Here is a 22,357-nt window from a genome sequence, read left to right on the forward strand (position 1 = left end):
GTTGGCTGAATGATTATTTGGCCGACAGCTATCTGTCCTGACTTCCCCATGGGCAGAAACTTTCTGCTTGACCTAGCGCTACTTTGTTTTCTTTAAGAGAGCTCCATCTCAAGTCTTCCATAAGAAAGACGTTGGCAGAAGCCTCCCACCGAACGAAAGGATCAGCCAATGAAATTCTAAAAGTCAGGAGACCCTGCCCAAACACGTTAATTGTTGGCTGGTCCCGCCGATATCTGCCGCTGTGGCTGACTTTAGTCTAATCTATTTTAGGGTTGAAAGACAAGGACCAGTTGCCAATGACTGAGAAACAGGACATTGCAGCATTAGGCCGCTATTACACCGCTACGCTATTCCGTGGACCGGGCTTGGATTGGAATAGCTGATCCAAATACCTTTCATGGGTGTCTGATACCAGCCGTATGCAAGTATTTCCTGAAACATACTGGTCAGGAGAGACGACCAATTCTTTTTTGTCATCTCCAGATGGGTATTCCCACGCTAATGAGAGGGAACATTGTTTTTGTTGTTACTTCCTACTCTGATAGTAGTACAGAAGCCATGGTGAATGACAACTTTCTTCGTAAGTACAGGTTGTCATGTATATCCACTTCTGCATTTGATATTATATATACCCCATTATCCAATCATGAGACACCATCTTTTACGTCATATGAAAGTAACTGATAAGAATGACTTCTGCAATGTGTGTAGTTGTAAAAGCGTAGCTCTTACCATGTCTCACACCCTGCATGGCTCTGGGTACACAGCTGTTTTCTGGTAACCGTACAGTACTGTATCCGGCCCATATGGCCTGTAATACCCCACATGGGTCTGTTTGTACAGAGGCGCCTCGGAGGTGAAAATTAGTAAATCATAATTCAGTCTACTCTTTGGAGTTATTCTCAGCTCTGTACCCCCTCTATAAAATTCATATGTTCTAATGGGGTGGGATGATCTGAGGTTGTCCAGATGGCACAACTCCTTTAATCTCAGCACCTGAATTGTCGAAACCTCCTCGTAGTATAACTTCTCAGCTCCGTTCCAAGAGGCAACCTTAAGGGTATGTGCACACGTTCAGGTTTTTTTGCGTTTTTTTCACGTTTTTTTGCTATAAAAACTCATTAAAAACGCATACATTATGCATCCTATCATTTAGAATGCATTCTGCATGTTTTGTGCACATGGTGCGTTTTTTTTCCGAGAAAAAAATGCATCGATGTAAAAAAAGCAGCATGTTCATTAATTTTTCGGATTTTCTGCGTTCTTCCCGCTGTTCTATGCATTGGGAAAACCAAAAAAAACCCCACAAAAAACGCGGCAAAAACGTGAAAAAAAAGCATGCGGATTTCTGGCAGAAATGTCCATTTTTTTGTCAGGAAAATTTCTGCAAGAAATCCGGCCGTGTGCACATACCCGAAAGGGAAATGCTATAAATATCTAACACTTTTTATCTCTCTAGTTTTCTACAGTATTCATGTGCTCCTTCAAGGCTAGAGTTGACTCGTAGCTACAGGTTGTCGTGTAGGTGCAGTGGAGTGAGGCAGCTTGCCAACTTGAGGAAAAAGATCTGTTTAAGGGTATTAATTCAATAAGCAGTAGAAGATCACCCAGCAAATCACAGCTATTGCTGGACTATTTGTTCCAGCGCTGGCCTGTCATCCCATTTATTGTGTGACTTGATTCTCCTCTGTGTTAGATTGGCTTAAGTAGGATAGAAGCTTTTGCAAGTACTGTATCATTGGTATTGCCGGTCTGAGTTCTATGGCAAGCATGTTCACTGCTGGAGAAGCTGTTACTCGCCTACATGGGTGGTTTGATTGATGGGCATAATCGCATTCTTCGCACAGTCTGAAGTATGCAAGTTTCAGTAATCTTGTTGAAGGATGAGCAGTTTGAAAACCAAAGCTGTCTAAAAGTCCAATAAAGCATATAGAGTTGTATTTGATTTATAATTGGCCATGCTGACCATACATATTATAAGGTTGCCAGACAGCAACTCATTAGGCCAACGGCCCCCTACCTCTCCTATTTACCCAACCCCAATAAATGTGCACTCCTGGATTTGCAAAGTCTGCATGTTTTTTGTTTTTGATTTGTTTTTTTTACTACAACAACAGATAGAAAATATTGAATGTGTTTTGAAATGCTGAAAAACATGGTGGTCCTAGATTTCTTTTAATGTTGTTGTTGCTGTTGTTGGGCTTATCGGACTTGTTCTGGTTTCTCCCCAAAAATGTTTTTTGCCCTTAAACTCTATCATGTTCCAAAGGTGTGTTAATAAAACTCTGCCAAGAACCATCAAATAAGTCTCATTTTTCTTGGGCAGATCATTGGTTTATCTCTGATTCTTGTAAAACCAGTCATCAGAAGACAGTGCCTGGATAATCTGGTATTTTCGCAAGGTGACAGTACAATAATTTTCTTGTGACATCACTTGATTATCAGTCTAAGACCGGATTTCCGACTGCTGATCAACACACGTTTGCTGATCTGTCATCGTTCAATAACCTGTCTATAGAGGCAGACCGAGTTTCATATATGCGCAGAACGATCAGTAATTGATTGTTCAGGGCACCTCAGCTGCCATTGTTCTCGGTTGCACAGCACACGTTTACACATTGTAAGTGAACCAAAAGATATTATCACTTGAAAAATTAGCGGTTTGCCCGTTCATTGGGTTATTAGCAGCCTGTTTACATTTCATGATTTGTAGAAAACTATCGTTCTTAGGACCACTCGTTCAAGATAGCTGTGCAGTGTAAATGTATCTTCAGGCTTTGCCAAGAGATGTTGGCATCCATTTACAATTTCTTTGGGATTGATTCCTCTAATAGGAGTATCTTCTGAATGGGCATGACCTTGCACCTTATGTAGATCAGATAGGACATTTTTGTATATATTTACATTCCAAATTGTTGTCTCTAACTTTAACATCATATTTCCGTTCTAATAATAAAATATACACAATATAGTGGAATGTATTGGGACATTACATCTCCAGGGGTTTTTATTACATCCCATTCTAAATCCATAGGCATTAATATGGAGTTGTCCTCCCACTCTCCCCCACGCCTTTGCAGCTACAACATCTTCCATTCTTCTGGACAGGCTTTCTACAAGATTTTGGAGTGTGTCTGGGGCAATTTTTGTCCACTCATCCAGAAGAACATTTGTGAATGTAAATACGAATGTATTTATGATGGATGAGAGGATCTGACTCACAATCTCCATTTTAGTTCATCCCAAAAGTATTGTGCCCAAGGATCTGTGTTGGCCAGTCACGTTCTTCCACACCAAACTTGCCCAACCAAGTCTTTAGAAACCTTGATTTATGCACCAGGGCACAGTCGTGCTGGAACAGAAAAGGGTCTTCCTAAGTGATGCCCACAAAGTTGGATGTATCCAGTGGTCCTAAATATCTTGCTATGCTGATGCATAAGGCTATGTTAACGGTGGGTGATTTTACTGCGTTTTTTGCTGTGGTTTTTTATGCTAATTTTCAGCTGCTTTTTAGAGTACCAGCAAAGGTTATGAGATTTCATACACACTCAATGTTTTTTTTGTCATCAGGATTTTATGCTTTGCTGTGTTTCTTTCACATAGAGCATGTCACTTTTTCATCGTTTTTTTTTTCAGCATTTTTTCACCCATTGACTTGAATGGATAGTGAAAAAAAATGCTGCAAAAACGCAGTTTTTTTGCGGCGTATTTGCCGCAGAAAAGTCAAGGACAGCAGGATGCGACTTCACAGTCAGCTCTGCTACATCTAGATGACATGTTGCTTGATGCGACCATACAGCCTGTCATCCAGCAGAGACACTGGGCAGCGGACCCGAACATTCAGTGTTTGCCACACTGTCATGTCCACGACAACGCGGCAAACACTGCTTCTGATCGGTGGTAAAATCATCCCCGCCGGTCAGACAGCCGTGGTTCCCATACTGTGAAAACACAGCGTGAGCCAGCAGCTGTGATCGGAGGTATAAAGTTTCTCTCCGGTCACTGGTGTCTCCTGATGGGACTACTGTTCCCATAAGCCGATGCCTGCTGCCACTAATAACGGTGAGAGCAGGAGCGGCTGATGGGAGTATTCAACAGCTGACTCCTGCGCTGTAAATAAATAAATAAAAAAAAAACCCTGCATGGGTTCCCCCGTATTTTTGATAACCAGCCAGGCAAAACACACAGGTGGAGGCTGCAACCCTCAGCAGTCAGCTTCAGCAAGACTGGTTATCAAGAATAGAGGAGTATCCATGCCTTATTTTTTAATTGCTTAAATAAATAAGTTAAAAAATGGCTTCGGGTCTCCGCCATTTTTGACAACCAGCCTTGCTAAAGCAGACAGCTGGGGGGCTGGTATTCTCAGGCTGGTAAGGAGCCATGGATATTGGTCCCCCCAGCCTAAAAATAGCAGCCCGCAGTCACGAGAAAAGAGTAGATGCATCAATTCTGGCTCTTTGCCCAGCTCTTCTCACTTGCCCTGTAGCTATGGTAAGTGGGGTTTATATTTGTGGGATTGATGTCACCTTTGTATTGTCAGGTGACATCAAGTCCACAGATTACTAATGGAGAGGTGTCTATAAGACACCTATCCATTACTTGTCCTATAGTTGTATGGTACATAAAGACACAGTCAGAATAAAGTCTTTTATTTTAAATAAAACAAAACACACTTTTACTTTTATATTTAAAAATAACAAACACAGTTATACTCACCTACCGCTCATTCCATTGAATTCCTCATCTCCTGTAATAAAACAAAAATAAAAAACAACAATATCCCTCACCCGTCCGTCGTTCTGTCTCACATCGTAATCTGTTCCTGGGGGATAAATAGCTTTCAACCTGGATGGTACCAGGATGCGACTGTCCAGGCTGAGAGCGACTGGGGAATGAGCTGCTGCGAGTGCATCATCCGTGACAAGCGATGACATCATCGAGGTTACTGGCGGTCACTGAGGCTGCATTCCTAGCCGGGCTGAACTTCACTGACCTTGGTGAGATCACAGCTAGCACCGTGAGAAAGTCGCACGGTGCAGAGGCGAGTTCTCCGTAGTTTAAATTCACCGCAGTGAAATTCTCCTGGTGAACTCCCCTCTACACCGTGCGACTTTCTCACAGTGCTAGCGGGGATTTCACCGAGGTCACAGCAGTTCAGCCCCGCTGGGAACGCAGCTTCAGTGGCCTGAAGTAACCTTGATTACATCACTGATGCTCTTAGCAACTCATTCCCCAGTGTTTCTCAGCCTGGACAGTCACATCTTGGCACAGTCCAGGTTGAAAACTGTTTATCACCCAGACATGGATTACGGAGTGGGATAGAACGACGGACAGGTGATGGATATGGTTGTTTTTATTTTAATTCTCTTGCAGCTGTGAGCTGATATTAAAAGGCTAGAAAGCTCCATGGGTTTTACCCTCTTCCCAGACTATAAACATCCACAACCAGCTGTCAGCTTTCCATCTGCTGGTTATGAAAATTACGCGGGAGCCGACACCATTTTTTTCAGCAAAATAATCTTTTAATAATTAAATTACTGTAAGCTGAACACACTCTGTACTAATGGTATATGTCACTGACATCTATATATCTATTCTATGTGTATATACTGTATGTAGTCTATCTATTCTATTGTGTCGGGTCCTGCTGTGAGTTTACTGTACGTGGCTGCTGAATTGCCGGCTTTTCAAAGGATCTAGAGGTATGGTTCTAAAGGAAGTATTTTTTTTTTCCCCTGGGGGCACTCAACTTTTTTTGGCCTCCTGAGGAAGCCGATGTGAAACGCGTGTTGGGGCAGTGGGTGTGGCTCCGTGGATGTGAATATGGGTAAGAGCCAGTGAATTGCGGGACTTGTGACCCCATCCTCGTTGTTACTACTTGAGAGACTAGTTGTTCTGATCATATATATCCCGACTTGACTTAATTGATGTTGTGTTATGGGTCTGCTACAACACCTTTTGTTGAACTATGAGCACGGTCACTTAACATAGAAACTTGTCTCAATATTACGCTCTCCCTGATTACATTATATCCGTGGTGCCACACCACATTTCTGCTTGTGCACCTGATATCTAAGTAGCTCTGTCATTGATATGGTCTTTTACGTTTGTATTGCCTTGTATGTAATTAATTATTCATTACTTTTTTTTTTTTTTTTTACTCCTTATTTCTTTGGATTATATACTCCAGTTTTTTCTGTTTACATTTCTACTCAGACCTTCCATGGCTATTGCCTGTAACAGTCCTGATAAATAGGCACTGGACTCTTTTTGATATTATGATTTCTGTTTTTGAGATCCTGTATTATACAAGGAGACACAAGTTAGCCCCAAAAACACCTGGAAAAAATGCACCAAAAGCGCATCAAAACATGCGTTTTTTCCGCAGCTTTTCTTCCAAGAAATCCATTTTTGCTGCAGGAAAAAAACGCAGCAAGAATGTCCAGTGTGAACTTACCCTTAAGCTTTCAATCAGTGAAACTACGGGGCCTATGCCAAAGCGTGCAAAACACTATCTAACATTATCCATCTTCCACCAAACTTTACAGCTGGAATAATGCAGTCAGACAGGTTAACGTTCTCTTGTCGTTCACCATGCCCAGACTTGTCCATTAGACTACAAGTTAGAGAAGCATGATCTGTCACCCCACAGAACACAGTTCCACTGTTACGGAACTTTGAGATGTTGTGCTTGGTGATGCAAGACTTGCATGCAGTGGCTTGGCCATGGCACCCATGTCATGGCACCCCTGGTGCGCAGTTTTGTGCTGATGTTAATGCCAGAGGAGATTTAGATCTCTGCAGTAATTGAGTCCTCAGAGTGATGGCAACTTAGTTGCAGTAGGTTTATGAGCTCTTTAGAAGGGACCGTTCCTGTGTGCCCTAGTAAGCTTTGTCCATTTAGTGCATTTATATATGTGTGTATGTGTAGTGATTAATAAAAAAATCACCTGTTATTGATAGCGGGGGCATTGGAGCAAACAATGTAGAAATTTCAATTCAAGACACTATGTGGAAACCGACACAGATGAACATCAGGGCTGACAAATATATACAGGTGCTTCTCACAAAATTAGAATATTAAGTTAATTTATTTCAGTTCTTCAATACAAAAGGTGAAACTCATATAGAGTTGTTACAGACAGAGTGATCTATTTCAAGTGTTTATTTCTGTTAATGTTGATGATTGTGGCTTACAGCCAATGAAAACCGAAAAATTATTCTCAGTAAATTACAATAATTAACCCCTTCCCGACCTTTGACGCCACGTAGGCGTCATGAAAGTTGGTGCCAATCCGACCCATGACGCCTATGTGGCGTCATGGAATGATCGCGTCCCTGCAGAGCGGGTGAAAGGGTTAACTCCAATTTCACCCGATCTGCAGGGACAGGGGGAGTGGTACTTCAGCCCAGGGGGGGTGGCTTCACCCCCCCGTGGCTACGATCGCTCTGATTGGCTATTTCACTTTCAACAGCCAATCAGAGCGATTTGTAATATTTCACCTAAAAAACTGGTGAAATATTACAATCCAGCCATGGCCGATGCTGCAATATCATCGGCCATGGCTGGAAACACTGATGTGACCCCCCCCACCCCACCGATCGCCCCCCCAAGCCACCGATCTGTGCTCCGCTCCCCTCCGTCTTGTGCTCCGCTCCTACGTCCTCCTGTCCGCTCCCCCCGTGCACCTATGCCACCCCCCCCGTGCTCCGACGCCCCCCCCCCGTGCCCCGATCTCCCCCCTATACTTACCGAGGCTCCCGGTGTGCATCCGTCTTCTCCATGGGCGCCGCCATCTTCCAAAATGGCGGGCGCATTCGCAGTGCGCCCGCCGAATCTGCCGGCAGATTCGTTGCAAGTACATTTTGATCGCTGTGATAGGTTCTATCACAGCGATCGAAATAAAAAAAATAATAAATAACCCCCCCCCCCCCGTTATCACCCCCATAGGTAGGGACAACAATAAAATAAAGAAAATATTTTTTTTTCTTTTTCCACTAGGGTTAGGGTTAGAACTAGGGGTAGGGTTAGGGGTAGGGTTAGGGTTATGGCATGTGCACACAGTGCGGATTTGGCTGCGGATCCACCGCGGATCCGCAGCGGCTTGGCCGCGGATCCGCAGCGGATTGGCCGCGGATCCGCAGCGGATTGGCCGCGGATCCGCAGCGGATTGGCCGTTGCGAATTCGTAGCAGTTTTCCATCAGGTTTACAGTACCATGTACACCTATGGAAAACCAAATCCGCTGTGCCCATGGTGCGGAAAATTCCGTGCAGAAACGCTGCGTTGTATTTTCCGCAGCATGTCAATTCTTTGTGCGGATTCCGCAGCGTTTTACACCTGTTCCTCAATAGGAATCCGCAGGTGAAATCCGCACAAAAAAACACTGGAAATCCGCTGGAAATCCGCAGGTAAAACGCAGTGCCTTTTACCTGCAGATTTTTCAAAAATCGTGCGGAAAAATCTCACACGAATCCGCAACGTGGGCACATAGCCTTAGGGTTAGGGTTGGAATTAGGGCTAGGGTTGGAAATAGTGTTAAGATTAGGCTTGTGGTTAGGGTTACGGATAGGGTTAGGGGTGTGTTGGGGTTACAGTTGTGGTTAGGGTTGGGATTAGGGTTAGGGTTGGGATTAGGGTTAGGATTAGGGTTAGGGTTGGAATTAGGGTTATGGGTGTGTTGGGGTTAGGGTTGTGGTTAGGGGTGTGTTGGGGTTAGTGTTGAAGTTAGAATTGAGGGGTTTCCACTGTTTAGGCACATCAGGGGTCTCCAAACGCAACATGGCGCCACCATTGATTCCAGCCAATCTTGCGTTCAAAAAGTCAAATGGTGCTCCCTCCCTTCCAAGCCCCGACATGCGCCCAAACAGTGGTTTACCCCCACATATGGGGTACCAGCATACTCACAACAAACTGGGCAACAAATATTGGGGCCCAATTTCTCCTGTTACCCTTGTGAAAATAAAAAATTGCTTGCTAAAACATCTTTTTTGAGGAAAGAAAAATGATTTTTTATTTTCACGGCTCTGCGTTGTAAACTTCTGTGAAGCACTTGGGGGTTGAACGTGCTCACCACACATCTAGATAAGTTCCTTGGGGGGTCTAGTTTCTAAAATGGGGTCACTTGTGGGGGGTTTCTACTGTTTAGGCATATCAGGGGCTCTGCAAACGTAACATGATGCCCGCAGACCATTCCATCAAAGTCTGCATTCCAAAACGTCACTACTTCCCTTCCGAGCCCAGGCATGTGCCTAAACAGTGGTTTACCCCCACATATGGGGTATCGGCGTACTCAGGAGAAACTGGACAACAACTTTTGGGGTCAAATTTCTCCTGTTACCCTTTCAAAAATAAAAAATTCTGGGCTAAAAAAATATTTTTGAGGAAAGGAAACACATTTATTATTTTCACGGCTCTGCGTTATAAACTTCTGTGAAGCACTAGGGGGTTCAAAGTGCTCATCACACATCTAGATAAGTTCCCTTGGGGCTCTAGTTTCCAAAATGGAGTCACTTGTGGGGAGTTCCCACTGTTTAGGCACATCAGGGGCTCTGCAAACGCAACCTGACGCCCGCAGAGCATTCCATCAAAGTCTGCATTTCAAAAAGTCACTACTTCCCTTCCGAACCCCTGCATGTGCCCAAACAGTGGTTTACCCCCACATATGGGGTATCAGCGTAATCAGGAGAAACTGGACAACAACTTTTGGGGTCCAATTTCTCCTGTTACCCTTGGGAAAATAAAAAATTGTGGGCTAAAAAATCATTTTTGAGAAAAGAAAAATTATTTTTTATTTTCATGGCTCTGCGTTATAAGCTTCTGTGAAGCACTTGGGGGTTCAAAGTGCTCACCACACATCTAGATTAGTTCCTTGGGAGGTCTAGTTTCCAAAATGGGGTCACTTGTGCGGGAGCTCCAATGTTTAGGCACACAGGGGCTCTCCAAACGCGACATGGTGTCCGCTAACGATTGGAGCTAATTTTCCATTCAAAAAGTCAAATGGCACGCCTCCCCTCCCGAGCCTTGCCGTGCACCCAAACAGTGGTTTACCCCCACATATGAGGTATCGGCGTACTCAGGAGCAATTGCCCAACAAATTTTAGGATCTATTTTATCCTGTTGCCCATGTGAAAATGAAAAAATTGAGGCTAAAAGAAATTTTGTGTGAAAAAAAAAAGTACTTTTTCATTTTTACGGATCAATTTGTGAAGCACCTGAGGGTTTAAAGTGCTCACTATGCTTCTAGATAAGTTCCTTGGGGGGTCTAGTTTCCAAAATGGGGTCACTTGTGGGGGAGCTCCAATGTTTAGGCACACAGGGGCTCTCCAATTGTGACATGGTGTCCGCTAGCGATGGAGATAATTTTTCATTCAAAAAGTCAAATGGCGCTCCTTCCCTTCCGAGCCTTACCATGTGCCCAAACACTGGTTTATCCCCACATGTGAGGTATCGGTGTACTCAGGAGAAATTGTCCAACAAATTTTAGGATCCATTTTATCCTGTTGCCCATGTGAAAATGAAAAAATTGAGGCTAAAAGAATTTTTTTGTGAAAAAATAGTACTTTTTCATTTTTACGGATCAATTTGTGAAGCACCTGGGGGTTTAAAGTGCTAACTATGCTTCTAGATAAGTTCCTTGGGGGTCTAGTTTCCAAAATGGGGTCACTTGTGGGGGAGCTCCAATGTTTAGGCACACGGGGGCTCTCCAAACGCGACATGGTGTCCGCTAAAGATTGGAGCCAATTTTTCATTCAAAAAGTCAAATGGCACTCCTTCCCTTCCGAGCCCTGCCGGGCGCCCAAACAGTGGTTTACCCCCACATATGAGGTGTCAGCGTACTCAGGACAAATTGGACAACAAAGTTCGTGGTCCAGTTTCTCCTTTTACCCTTGGGACAATAAAAAAATTGTTGCTAAAAGATCATTTTTGTGACTAAAAAGTTAAATGTTCATTTTTTCCTTCCATGTTTCTTCTGCTGCTGTGAAACACCTGAAGGGTTAATAAACTTCTTGAATGTGGTTTTGAGCACCTTGAGGGGTGCAGTTTTTAGAATGGTGTCACTTTTGGGTATTTTCAGCCATATAGAACCCTCAAACTGACTTCAAATGTGAGGTGGTCCCTAAAAAAAATGGTTTTGTAAATTTTGTTGTAAAAATGAGAAATCACTGGTCAAATTTTAACCCTTATAACTTCCTAGCAAAAAAAAAAATTTTTTTCCAAAATTGTGCTGATGTAAAGTAGACATGTGGGAAATGTTATTTATTAACTATTTTGTGTCACATAACTCTCTGGTTTAACAGAATAAAAATTCAAGATGTGAAAATTGCGAAATTGCGAATTTTTCAAAATTTTCGCCAAATTTCCGTTTTTTTCACAAATAAACTCAGAAATTATCGACCTAAATTTACCACTAACATGAAGCCCAATATGTCACGAAAAAACAATCTCAGAATCACTAGGATTCGTTGAAGCGTTCCTGAGTTATTACCTCATAAAGGGACACTGGTCAGAATTGCAAAAAACGGCCAGGTCATTAAGGCCAAAATAGGCTGGGTCATGAAGGGGTTAACAAAAGCACCTGGGTCATTCCATGGTAGCTTACGTTACAACACAATATAGTAACTTACGTTACAATAAGTTTAATCCAATGGATGGTAACATAATTTAACTTAAGTTACCATCAGCTTAGTAACGAAAGTTACTATACTGTGCGCTAAAGAAAATTATCTATATTTCTTGTAATAACTGTTGCTTTTAACCTGAGAGGTTAAAATACATTTTTTTAAAGTTGCTGGGACTATGGTATGGTGTTATGGTTACAATAAAAATAGTGCTTCTCCCCTGTTTACCAGAACAGAAAATTTGGCAGACTCATGAAGGACAATTGCCTTTCCTTTTTTTGTAACGCAAGTTACCAAGTAATAACACCGTATTTTGGATTTAAATTTTATTGTTGAAAAATCAAACTGTGTTGAAATCTATTGAGAATAGTTTAATGTACAATATACATTCACTCCTTTTTGTGCCTATCTTCAAAGAACAGTCTGTAGCCAGTTTTTGGCTTGTGAATGTAACGTAATTTACCATGGAATGACCCACCTGCAAAGGCTTCCTAAGCATTTAAAAAGGTCCCTTAGTCTGTTTCAGTAGGCTCCACAATCATGGGGAGGACTGCTGACTTGACAGATGTCCAGAAGGCAGTCATTTACACACTCCACAAGGAGGGTAAGCCACAAAAGGTAATTGCTAAAGAAGCTGGCTGTTCACAGAGTGCTGTATCCAAGCATATTAATGGAAAGTTGAGTTGGAAGAAAGAGTGAGGTAGAAAAAGATGCACAAGCAACTGGGATAACTGCAGCCTTGAAAGGATTGTTAAGTAAAGGCCATTAAAAAATTTGGATGAGATTCACAAGGAGTTGACTGCTGTTGAAGTCATTGCTTCAAGAGCCACCACACACAGATGTATCCAGGACATGGGCTACAAGTGTCGCATTTCTTGTGTCAAGCCACTCATGACCAATAAACAACGCTAGAAGCGTCTTACCTGGGCCAAGGAGAAAAAGAACTGGACTGTTGCTCAGTGATCCAAAGTGTTGTTTTCAGATGAAAGTAAATTTTACATTTCCTTTGGAAATCAGAGTCTGGAGGAAGAGTGGAGAGGCACCTAATCCAAGTTGCTTGAGTTCTAGTGTGAAGTTTCCACAATCAGTGATGGTTTTGGGAGCCATGTCATCTGCTGGTATAAGTCCACTGTGTTTTATCATTACCAAAGTCAGTGTAGCCGTCTACCAGGAAATTTTAGAGCACTTCATGCTTCCCTCTGCTGACAAGCTTTTTGGAGATTGAAATTTCAATCTCCAGTAGGACTTGGCACTTGTCTACACTGCCAAAAGTACCAATACTATCACTGTGCTTGATTGGCCAGCAAACTCGCCTGACCTTAACCTATGGGATATTGTCAAGGGAAAGATGAGAGAGACCAAACCCAAAATTGCAGACGAGCGAAGGCTGCTATCAAAGCAACCTGGGCTTCCATAACACCTCAGCAGTGCCACAGGTTGATCGCCTCCATGCCATGCCGCATTGATGCAGTAATTGATGCAAAAAGAGCCCCGTCCAGTTATTGAGTGCATTTACTGAACATACATTTCAGTAGGCCAACATTTTGGATTTTAAAATAATTTTTCAAGCTGGTGTTATAAAGTATTCTAATTTACTGAGATAATGACTTTTGGGATTTCATTAGCTGTAAGCCATAATCATCCACATAAACCGCAATAAACACTTGAAATAGATCACTCTGTTTGTAATGAATCTATATGATATATGAATTTCACTTTTTGTATTGAAGAACTGAAATAAATTAACTTCTTGCTGATATTATAATTTTGTGAGAAGCACCTGTACATGTTCTTGTATGTATAAGCCCTACCTGCCCCAAGTTTTAACCTTTCTTTTTGTGTTCTTCTTTCAGTGGACAATTTGCGGTAGTGAAGAAATGCCAGGAGAAAAGCTCAGGTGTGCACTATGCTGCAAAATGTATCAAGAAGAGGAGAACCAAATCGAGTCGTCGTGGGGTGACCCGGGAGGATATTGAAAGGGAGGTCAGCATACTGAAAGAAATCCAACATCCTAATGTGATCACGCTGCATGAGGTGTATGAGAACAAAACAGATGTCATTCTCATTCTGGAGCTGTAAGTGCCACAAAGCCCCCCTCTACCCTTCACATGCTTGTTTGTGTCTCACTCGTGAAACGAATGATGTAATGGGCTTCCTGCGCACCCACAAGAAACACACAACACCAGCTGAAGCCTGTTATTTCAAGGGCTCTTCATTATTTCTGCTTCAGCATTTTGCTTAGCAAAATGAGTTTGTAGCCAGTGTAGCCTGTCTGTGAAGTGCCCAATGAGGAACAGAAAGAGCTGGCAAACAGCCATTCAATAAGACGCTGACACTCTGCGGGGTCTGTTCATGAATTAGTTTTAATGCCATCTAATTTGCTTAGATTCCGCACATTATTGTTCTTATACATTATCTTTTTTTTTTTTTTTTTCTTACTAGGAAAGACCCTAATGAAAGGCCAAAAAAGTAGGAAACACCTTCAATGTAGCTGTTAAATCTGTGGGGGGTCCAACTGATGTTTTCAGTTGTGGCAAAGAGAAGTTATCGGTCCAGCCTACACACTGCGGCTTCAGTGTCTGAGACTGATGGAAACTGCCAAGTTAAAGAATTATTCTCAAGTTCTTTAATGGGTAAAATTGCAAATTGCTTGTAAAAAAAACCAAGCAACTTTGTAATTTACATGTTAAATATCCTCTCCATTCTCTAGATCGAATTTATCATTCTATAGGCCACTGTTCGTTTCCTAGTTTAATGGCCTTCACTGCAGTCCATCAGATGTGGCCATTTTGGTAGACGAGGCACATAAGCTTGCAAGCTCTCTTTTATAGAGCCTTTAAGCTCTGATCTGAAGCTTGCCATATTCTTGGATCCAGCCAGCTTTAGTGTAACTGAGCTCCTCTGATGGTGCAGAAGCCAAGCTGCCTCTGCTTGCTGCACTGAAGAGTGCATCTGGTCTGACCTGTCAATCATTCAGGAGCTCACTGACCCCCAGCAGGCATTAACCTATGAGGGAGGGAAGTGGTGCGATATCCATTGCCTTCTTCGCGCTAGTTATAGTGTTCCAGAAGCAATCTGTAGACGGACGAAGGTCGACTTCTAGACCGAAACGTCTTGTCTTATTGGATTGGATTACTATCACAAATAAAAATGATCCTTTTTGAATCACAAGCGAGTGCCAATTTCTAATTACTGATTGAGATTATAGGATCTTCCTTGCACACCAACCCACCGCAAGTGCCGTGCTGTGTCAGTCATCAAAAATTGTAATTCTAGGCTTTCTATAAAGGTAACAACAACATTTTCAACAAGCAATTTTCTGACATTTGTACTTTCCAGGCTGGGTACAATACCCCCAACTGTGCACGCCACTGAGTTGTGGGGGTCTCTACCCCCCAAACACGAGATTCAAATGTACTCAATGATATGTTAATTTGCTGTAACGAGACTCATTGATGTATATTTGAACACTATTTGAGCTCCTTTCCATCCATATTTATTTTTTTGGTTCCACAAAAGCGTAGTTGTAAATGGATATGTCATATTAATGGGAATAGTCCCACTCCTCCAATGTAACAGGCTACTGCTGCTATAATGACCTCTTAAGCAGGCTGTGAACAAGCAAGGGCTGACAGGTAGGAGCACAAATGTCTGCAGAATTTTGATTGTAGTTTTGGATGAGAATAGGCTGGAAGGCATTTCAAGACTTGCTTACAAAATGAATCCAATGTGCGTTCAAAGTTGCACCTCATTTTATATCAATTATATATGGGAATTATATTTTAAAAATGTTACTGCACTGCCCTCTGACACATTTCTGGGCTTTATGTAGATTATCTTTTTTAATAATCTTTATTCATTTAGTAAAATACCTAAACTGTTACTTAATTTTCCCTGCTAAATACTAAACTGCCCCCAGTGCTTTATAGATCACGTAATGTGCATCCCTAAAGCGTGCCTATAAAGCTAGATTCCCCAGTATATAAGTAAAAAAGCCTCTGTTATATTTAAATATATAATCTCTAATATATAAAGCTGAATGTGTGTATGTATGTGCGTATGTCCGGGATTGGCATCTGCACCGTCGCAGCTACAGCCACAAAATTTTGCACAGTCACACGCCTGGACCCCTGAGAGCATCATAGGCTATGTTGAGAGGCGAAATTTTAACCCCGCGCTTTCCAGGTTACCAAACAATTTTGCCCCCATCTACATAATGGGGAAAAAGTGAAAGGAAATGTGTTGGAGGCAAATTGACAGCTGCCAGATGTGAACAAGAGGGACTTAAAGAATGAGAGCGATGGCGCCAAAGAGTATATACCGTACAGTTGCTAAGGTGGGGCCCCGACATGGGATACTCACCACACACGGGGATATGAACACACACACAAAATGCGCCACACACTACCACGTGATTGAACACATATACGACCCTCAGCACACATTTCACCACACATACACCAACCTCGCCACATAAAAGTCGAAACACAAACGTCACCGCTCAAAACTCGCCACGCTCAAAATTCGCCACATGCAAAACTCGCCCCATGCAAAACTAGGCTCACGCAACACTCACCTCATGGAAAACTCGCCCCATGGAAAACTCGCCACAGGCAAAACTTGCACATGCGGAAAAATTGCCACATGCTCAAAAGTTGCAACACATGCAAAAGTTGCCTCACATAAAACTTGCACATACTCAAAACGCACCACACATAAAACTCGCCATGCGCAAAACTTGCTGCACACAACTTGCTACACTAACCTGTCACATGCAACTCGACACACAAAAAGTTGCTACACGCATGTCGCCACACAAAACTCCTCTCACAAAAGTCGCTACATGCATGTCGCCACACGCAACTCAACCCACACAACGTGACACATGAAACTCGCCCTAAAGCACACACAAGTCTGGTATTATCTTTCAAAAATAAAAATCTGATTAATAAGCAGACAAAGTACAAGAGCAACAAATGTATCATATAGGAATCCGGCAGCTGTCAGTCACATGACCTGTCTATTATTTGTATGTGTGAGCCAGGGGGGAGGGCTTCCTGTTTTCTGGGGATTTATCAGGCTGCCAATTTAGCTTACAAATACTGAGGTAAAAATACCAAATAACGTGTGAACGAGGTCTAATACAGGAGGAGATGACACACAGATATATACTATATACAGGAGCAGATGACACACAGGTATATACTATATACAGGGGAGATGACACACAGGTATATACTATATACAGGAGCAGATGACACACAGGTATATACTATATACAGGGGAGATGACACACAGGTATATACTTTATACAGGAGGAGATGACATACAGGTATATACTATATAAAAGAGGAGATGACACATAGGTATGAGGAGATGACATACAGCAGGTATATACTATATACAGGGGAGATGACATACAGGTATATACTATATACAGGAGATGACATACAGGTGTATACTATATATAGGAGGAGATGACATACAGCTATATAATATATACAGAAGAGATGACATACAGCTATATACTATATACAGGAGGAGATGACACGTAGGTATATACAATATACAGGAGGAGATGACATACAGCAGGTATATACTATTTACAGGGGAGATGACATACAGGTATATACTATATACAGGGGAGATGACATACAGGTATATACTATATACAGGAGATGACATACAGGTGTATACTATATATAAGGGAGATGAAAAACATGTATATATTGAGGGGAAAATGAGAGGTGTAAGGTGAAAATGAGAGGTGTGAGGTGAAAATGAAAAGGTGTGAGTGCAAAATGAGAGGAGTGAGGGAAAATAGTGGAGTGATCGGAAAATGACATGTGAGGTCGAAATGACAAGTGTTAGGGGGGAATGAGAGGAGTGAGGGGGAAAATGAGTTGTGGGAGGGAGAAAATGAGAGATGTGAGGGGGAAAATGAGAGGCGTGATGGGAAAATAAGAGAAGTGAGGTGCTATAACTAACCACAGATATTTACTATGCCCAGGCAACGCTGGGCTCTTCAGCTAGTGTGTGTGTGTATATATATATATATATATATATATATATATATATATATATATATATATATATATATATATATATATACATGTATATATACATATATACATATATATACATATACATACACATATATGTATATATACATATATACATATATATACATATACATACACATATATATATATATATATATATATATACTAAAATCCTGTGGGACTTCAAGGATCAGAAGACAGCAATGATGATAGATGTGGCAATGCCAAGTGATGGCAACATCAGAAAGAAGGAATATGAGAATCTGGAGAAATACCAGGGCAACAGAGGGGAACTGGAGAAGATGTGGAAGGTGAAGGCAACAGTGATTGTAGTGGTGATAGGAGCCCTTGGCGCAGTGACCCCTAAGTTGGAAGAATGGCTACAACAGATCTCAGGAGCAACATCAGAGCTCTCTGTCCAGAAAAGTGCAATGCTGGGAACAACTAAGATCCTGTGCCGAACCCTCAAACTCCCAGGCCTCTGGTAGAGGACCCGAGAATGAGAAAGGACAACAAAGACAACCCCCTTGGGGGTGAGAAGGAATATATATATATATATATATATATATATATATATATATATATATATATATATATATATATATATATATATATATATATTTATTTGCATAAATGAGTAACTGCTTCTCCAAATTCCGCAGCTGTACTACAAGTCTCAGGATTGATAAACAGCACAGTGTACGTACATTGACATGGAAGGCTATTTTAATTAGTGAACTTCCTAAATTCACGATTCAACATGTATACTACATTTTAAATGTGCAAAATAAGGGCCTAGGTCCAGGGATTTTGTGTTTTATCTAATGTAAGAATTATAAAGACATTGTTTTTGTATATTTTGTCACTATGGCAGTATATTTATCAAAAATTGGACATGATTTATATTCTGAGATTTTCTGTATTCATCACTCCCCGATTTCCTCTGGATTTCCTTTCGTAACACATTGTATACTCTCGATCACCAGGGTTGCGGGTGGGGAGCTGTTTGACTTTCTTGCGGAGAAAGAATCCTTGACAGAAGAGGAAGCCACAGAGTTTCTCAAACAGATTTTGAATGGCGTCAATTACCTTCACTCGCTGCAGATCGCTCACTTTGATCTCAAGGTAGAGACGATTTCCCAGCATGTACAATAATTTATGAATGTTGGATATTGGTAAAACTTGTAGATTGCTCTGATATTTCTAAATAAATAACACTGATCGTGTGTCAGTATAACACGCTTGCTGTTTGTCAGCTGTTAAAGGGAACCTATCACTTTGAAAATGTAGATCCATCATAAATAGTGATTTATTAATTGAAATCCCGATTAGTCAAGTGGGCGGTGCTAATCAGTGACTGACTACTTTTTTTTGTATAGGTAGCGCACACAGGAAAACCTATCAAACTAAGTAGGCCCACCCACTTGACTGTCAGGGATTTCAATATGTAAATCACTAGTTTTTCTGAATTTTTTCCCACATAGCTAAATATCAATATGCTCAGTTTCTCGTGCTCCATATCGTGCATCTGCAGTGTGACAGGTTTGCTTTAACCCTTTTAATAGTAATCTATTTTTATTTCTGCCTAGCCGGAAAACATCATGCTGCTCGATAGGACTTCACCCAAGCCTCGTATTAAGATAATCGATTTTGGTTTGGCTCACAAAATTGATACCGGAAATGAATTTAAGAATATTTTTGGTACTCCTGAGTTTGTTGGTAAGTGACTATTCCTTAGTTTAAAAAGTTCAAGTTTTGTTTTCTGTTTTTCTCCAATGTATTTGTCCTCACTTGTTCTGCCTTATTCTATTGACAGCTCCCGAAATTGTAAACTATGAGCCACTTGGTTTGGAGTCAGATATGTGGTAAGTCCCCTGTAGCCACGTAAAGCATTGCAAATATCGTAAAGGAACACAACGGAAGTGTTTTACACCGTGTCATTGTATGTAGTGGTTATATAGTGCCAAGCCTAAGGGGGCAGGATGCTTAGCAAAAGTGGCCGTACACAGTAGCGGTAAGGAAGCCAACAGATTTGGCCGAACCTACTCACTAGCTGGTGTTTGCATGAAACAAGTACATCACTTCCTCCCGAAACAAGTACATCACTTCCTCCCGAAACAAGTACATCACTTCCTCCCGAAACAAGTACATCACTTCCTCCCGAAACAAGTACATCACTTCCTCCCGAAACAAGTACATCACTTCCCCTCGAAACAAGTACATCACCTCCTCCCGAAACAAGTACATCACCTCCTCCCGAAACAAGTACATCACTTCCTCCCGAAACAAGTACATCACTTCCTCCCGAAACAAGTACATCACTTCCTCCCGAAACAAGTACATCACTTCCTCCCGAAACAAGTACATCACTTCCTCCCGAAACAAGTACATCACTTCCTCCCGAAACAAGTACATCACTTCCTCCCGAAACAAGTACATCACTTCCTCCCGAAACAAGTACATCACTTCCTCCCATTCCGTTTCGTAGTGGCTCACTCACTATTTTTTTTGTTCTTTCATTCTCTTTTTACAGGAGTATTGGCGTGATAACATATATTCTGTAAGTACCATATCTGTTTACAGCAGCAGTTGTGTTTTTCCTTTACTTGTGTTTTAATAGAAATAAATCCAGGCTCTCATTTTGAAGAAATGTGCAACATGTAAAGCATCTGGAAATGTGCAGCTTGCCATGTAATCAATGCAGAATTGTTCATACTACTTGTGCTTGTGACTTTGTCGCATTCTCCAGGCCTTGTTGCTGATTTTCTGCTCTTATTATTATTAAAAAATTTGAAACGAATATACAACTTATGAACACTTTGATATTTCCACCATTTGGGCAAGATGGGGGAACATTTTTTAACTATAGCTAATATTTCTAAGCCTAGATGTACACTTGTTAATATATATCAGCAGTGCATTATATTTTCTAGAATATACTTTTAACGGGGCTGGAAATACACTCGCAGTTTATTATGTTATTTCAGTCAAAGGCAAAAGTGGAGGACAGAGACTTGGTGTGTGTGCACGCGATGCCTTTTTCAGGCGAGTCCGCACAGGAGCCCTCCTAACAAAGCACAAAAGAATCAAAAGAAAGAGCATATGCCCTGGCTTTCTGTTCATCTTTCCAGCTTTTTGAGCTTGATTTAACAACTTCAGGCTTCCAAAGCCGCAAAGGAGATAAAAGAAGTGACCTGACAATTCTTCAGGCGACTGCTGCTTGAAAGCCGCTAACTTTCTATACACACAATCGAAAAAATAACGGCGGCAAAGCCACCGTTAAAATAGCATGAAGAAAGATGCTGCAGGAAAAACATCACCGGCGATTTTCTGAAGTGTCTTCTGCTTGAAATACTCCGTGATTATGCTTCTCAGTGCAAACTCCTTTAAATACAGTACTTGGTTCGGCTTAAAGGAACCTTGTGAGCAGGATTTGCCCCCCCCCCAATAAAATAATTTATATGTACATGTAGTTCTTTCGAAGACCAGTCCAGCAGTACCTTTACATGACCTCTCGTGCTGAGAAGTCAGCTTTGGAATTGATATGCAAATAAGGCTATAGATCTGAAGCCCCTGTCACTCCAGCTCTATTCCACCCAGTGCCACCGCCTCCTGCCTGATTGACAGCTTCTGTGCTGTGTGACTTCAGGCAAAGGAACCGTTACTCAAGCAGGAAGAGACAGTTCTAGGCAAGTAATGGAGCTGGAGGGACACTGGCTTCAGATCTACTATAGCTATATGCATATCAATTGAAACAGCAATAGAGAAACAGACTGGCCATTTAAAGGTATTGTTAAATTTGAGCACCATGCACATATAAATAGTTAGAGGGGGGTAAACTGTCCTTCCTACAGGTTCCCTTTAAAAACTGCTCATCAAACAGCTGAAAAAAACTGCACGATGCCTCTTACTCACTTCTTGAGTTTTGTTATCTTCCAAATTGCATATAGTTAAAAGCATTTTGAATGGTTACCTTATTGAAAAGTATGAAGATAATGGCTAACTAATTTTGTTTTGGTCTGTCCAGGTTGAGTGGTGCTTCCCCGTTTCTTGGTGACACCAAACAAGAGACTTTGGCTAATATTTCTGCTGTTAGTTATGAATTTGAAGATGAGTTTTTTAGCAACACAAGTGGTTTGGCCAAAGATTTTATACGGCGACTTCTTGTCAAGGACCCAAAGTAAGTTTAGCTTTTTTTTCACAGGCTCTTTAGCACTTTTTAGAAAAAGCTGATTATTAGATGTGGAAAGAACTGCCAAACTGCCTTCCCACTTCTTAGCTGTAAGCACAGTGCCAGTCTATTTCTTATAACACTGTCTAATGGTTGGGCCTTAAAAAATAACTAAATATTTTATTTTTAATAACTTTGCCCAGCATGGAAGTTATGAAACTTTGCAAATCACTTTGGAGTACTGCTGCAGCAGATTGTTCTGATAAACATGACATTCATTTGGAAACCGGGGCTGACCCTTTCACTGCCATCATCTGTACTCCGATGTAGTACGTTCTGATAGCCAGTGGTGGTAACAGACAGAAGAGGGCCCTTGTACAAGAACAGTATATGTGTCCTTTGCAGTCCAGAAACCCTTCATAATGCACAATTACACCTGCTTTGGAGATGTAAGTGACCCTTTTTCCTCTTGGGCTCCTGTTGCACCAATTATCTGTCCGCCC

The 22,357-nt window shown here is 41.6% G+C and overlaps 1 protein-coding gene across 3 annotated transcripts in view; it reads left to right on the top strand.

Annotated features, from left to right (window-relative positions):
- DAPK1 (death associated protein kinase 1) overlaps positions 1 to 22,357 on the top strand; it is a 193,887-nt gene that overhangs the window by 102,339 nt on the left and 69,191 nt on the right. For all 3 annotated transcript variants that reach the window (XM_077299572.1, XM_077299560.1, XM_077299570.1), the window contains exons 3-8: positions 13,475 to 13,696; positions 18,670 to 18,808; positions 19,273 to 19,402; positions 19,500 to 19,548; positions 20,217 to 20,243; positions 21,711 to 21,863. In XM_077299572.1, the coding sequence (XP_077155687.1) occupies positions 13,475 to 13,696; positions 18,670 to 18,808; positions 19,273 to 19,402; positions 19,500 to 19,548; positions 20,217 to 20,243; positions 21,711 to 21,863 (720 nt within the window). The remainder of the gene's footprint in view (positions 1 to 13,474; positions 13,697 to 18,669; positions 18,809 to 19,272; positions 19,403 to 19,499; positions 19,549 to 20,216; positions 20,244 to 21,710; positions 21,864 to 22,357) is intronic.

The sequence above is a fragment of the Ranitomeya variabilis genome, chromosome 1 (assembly GCF_051348905.1).
Source record: "Ranitomeya variabilis isolate aRanVar5 chromosome 1, aRanVar5.hap1, whole genome shotgun sequence".
In the NCBI taxonomy this organism is placed as follows: domain Eukaryota; kingdom Metazoa; phylum Chordata; class Amphibia; order Anura; family Dendrobatidae; genus Ranitomeya; species Ranitomeya variabilis.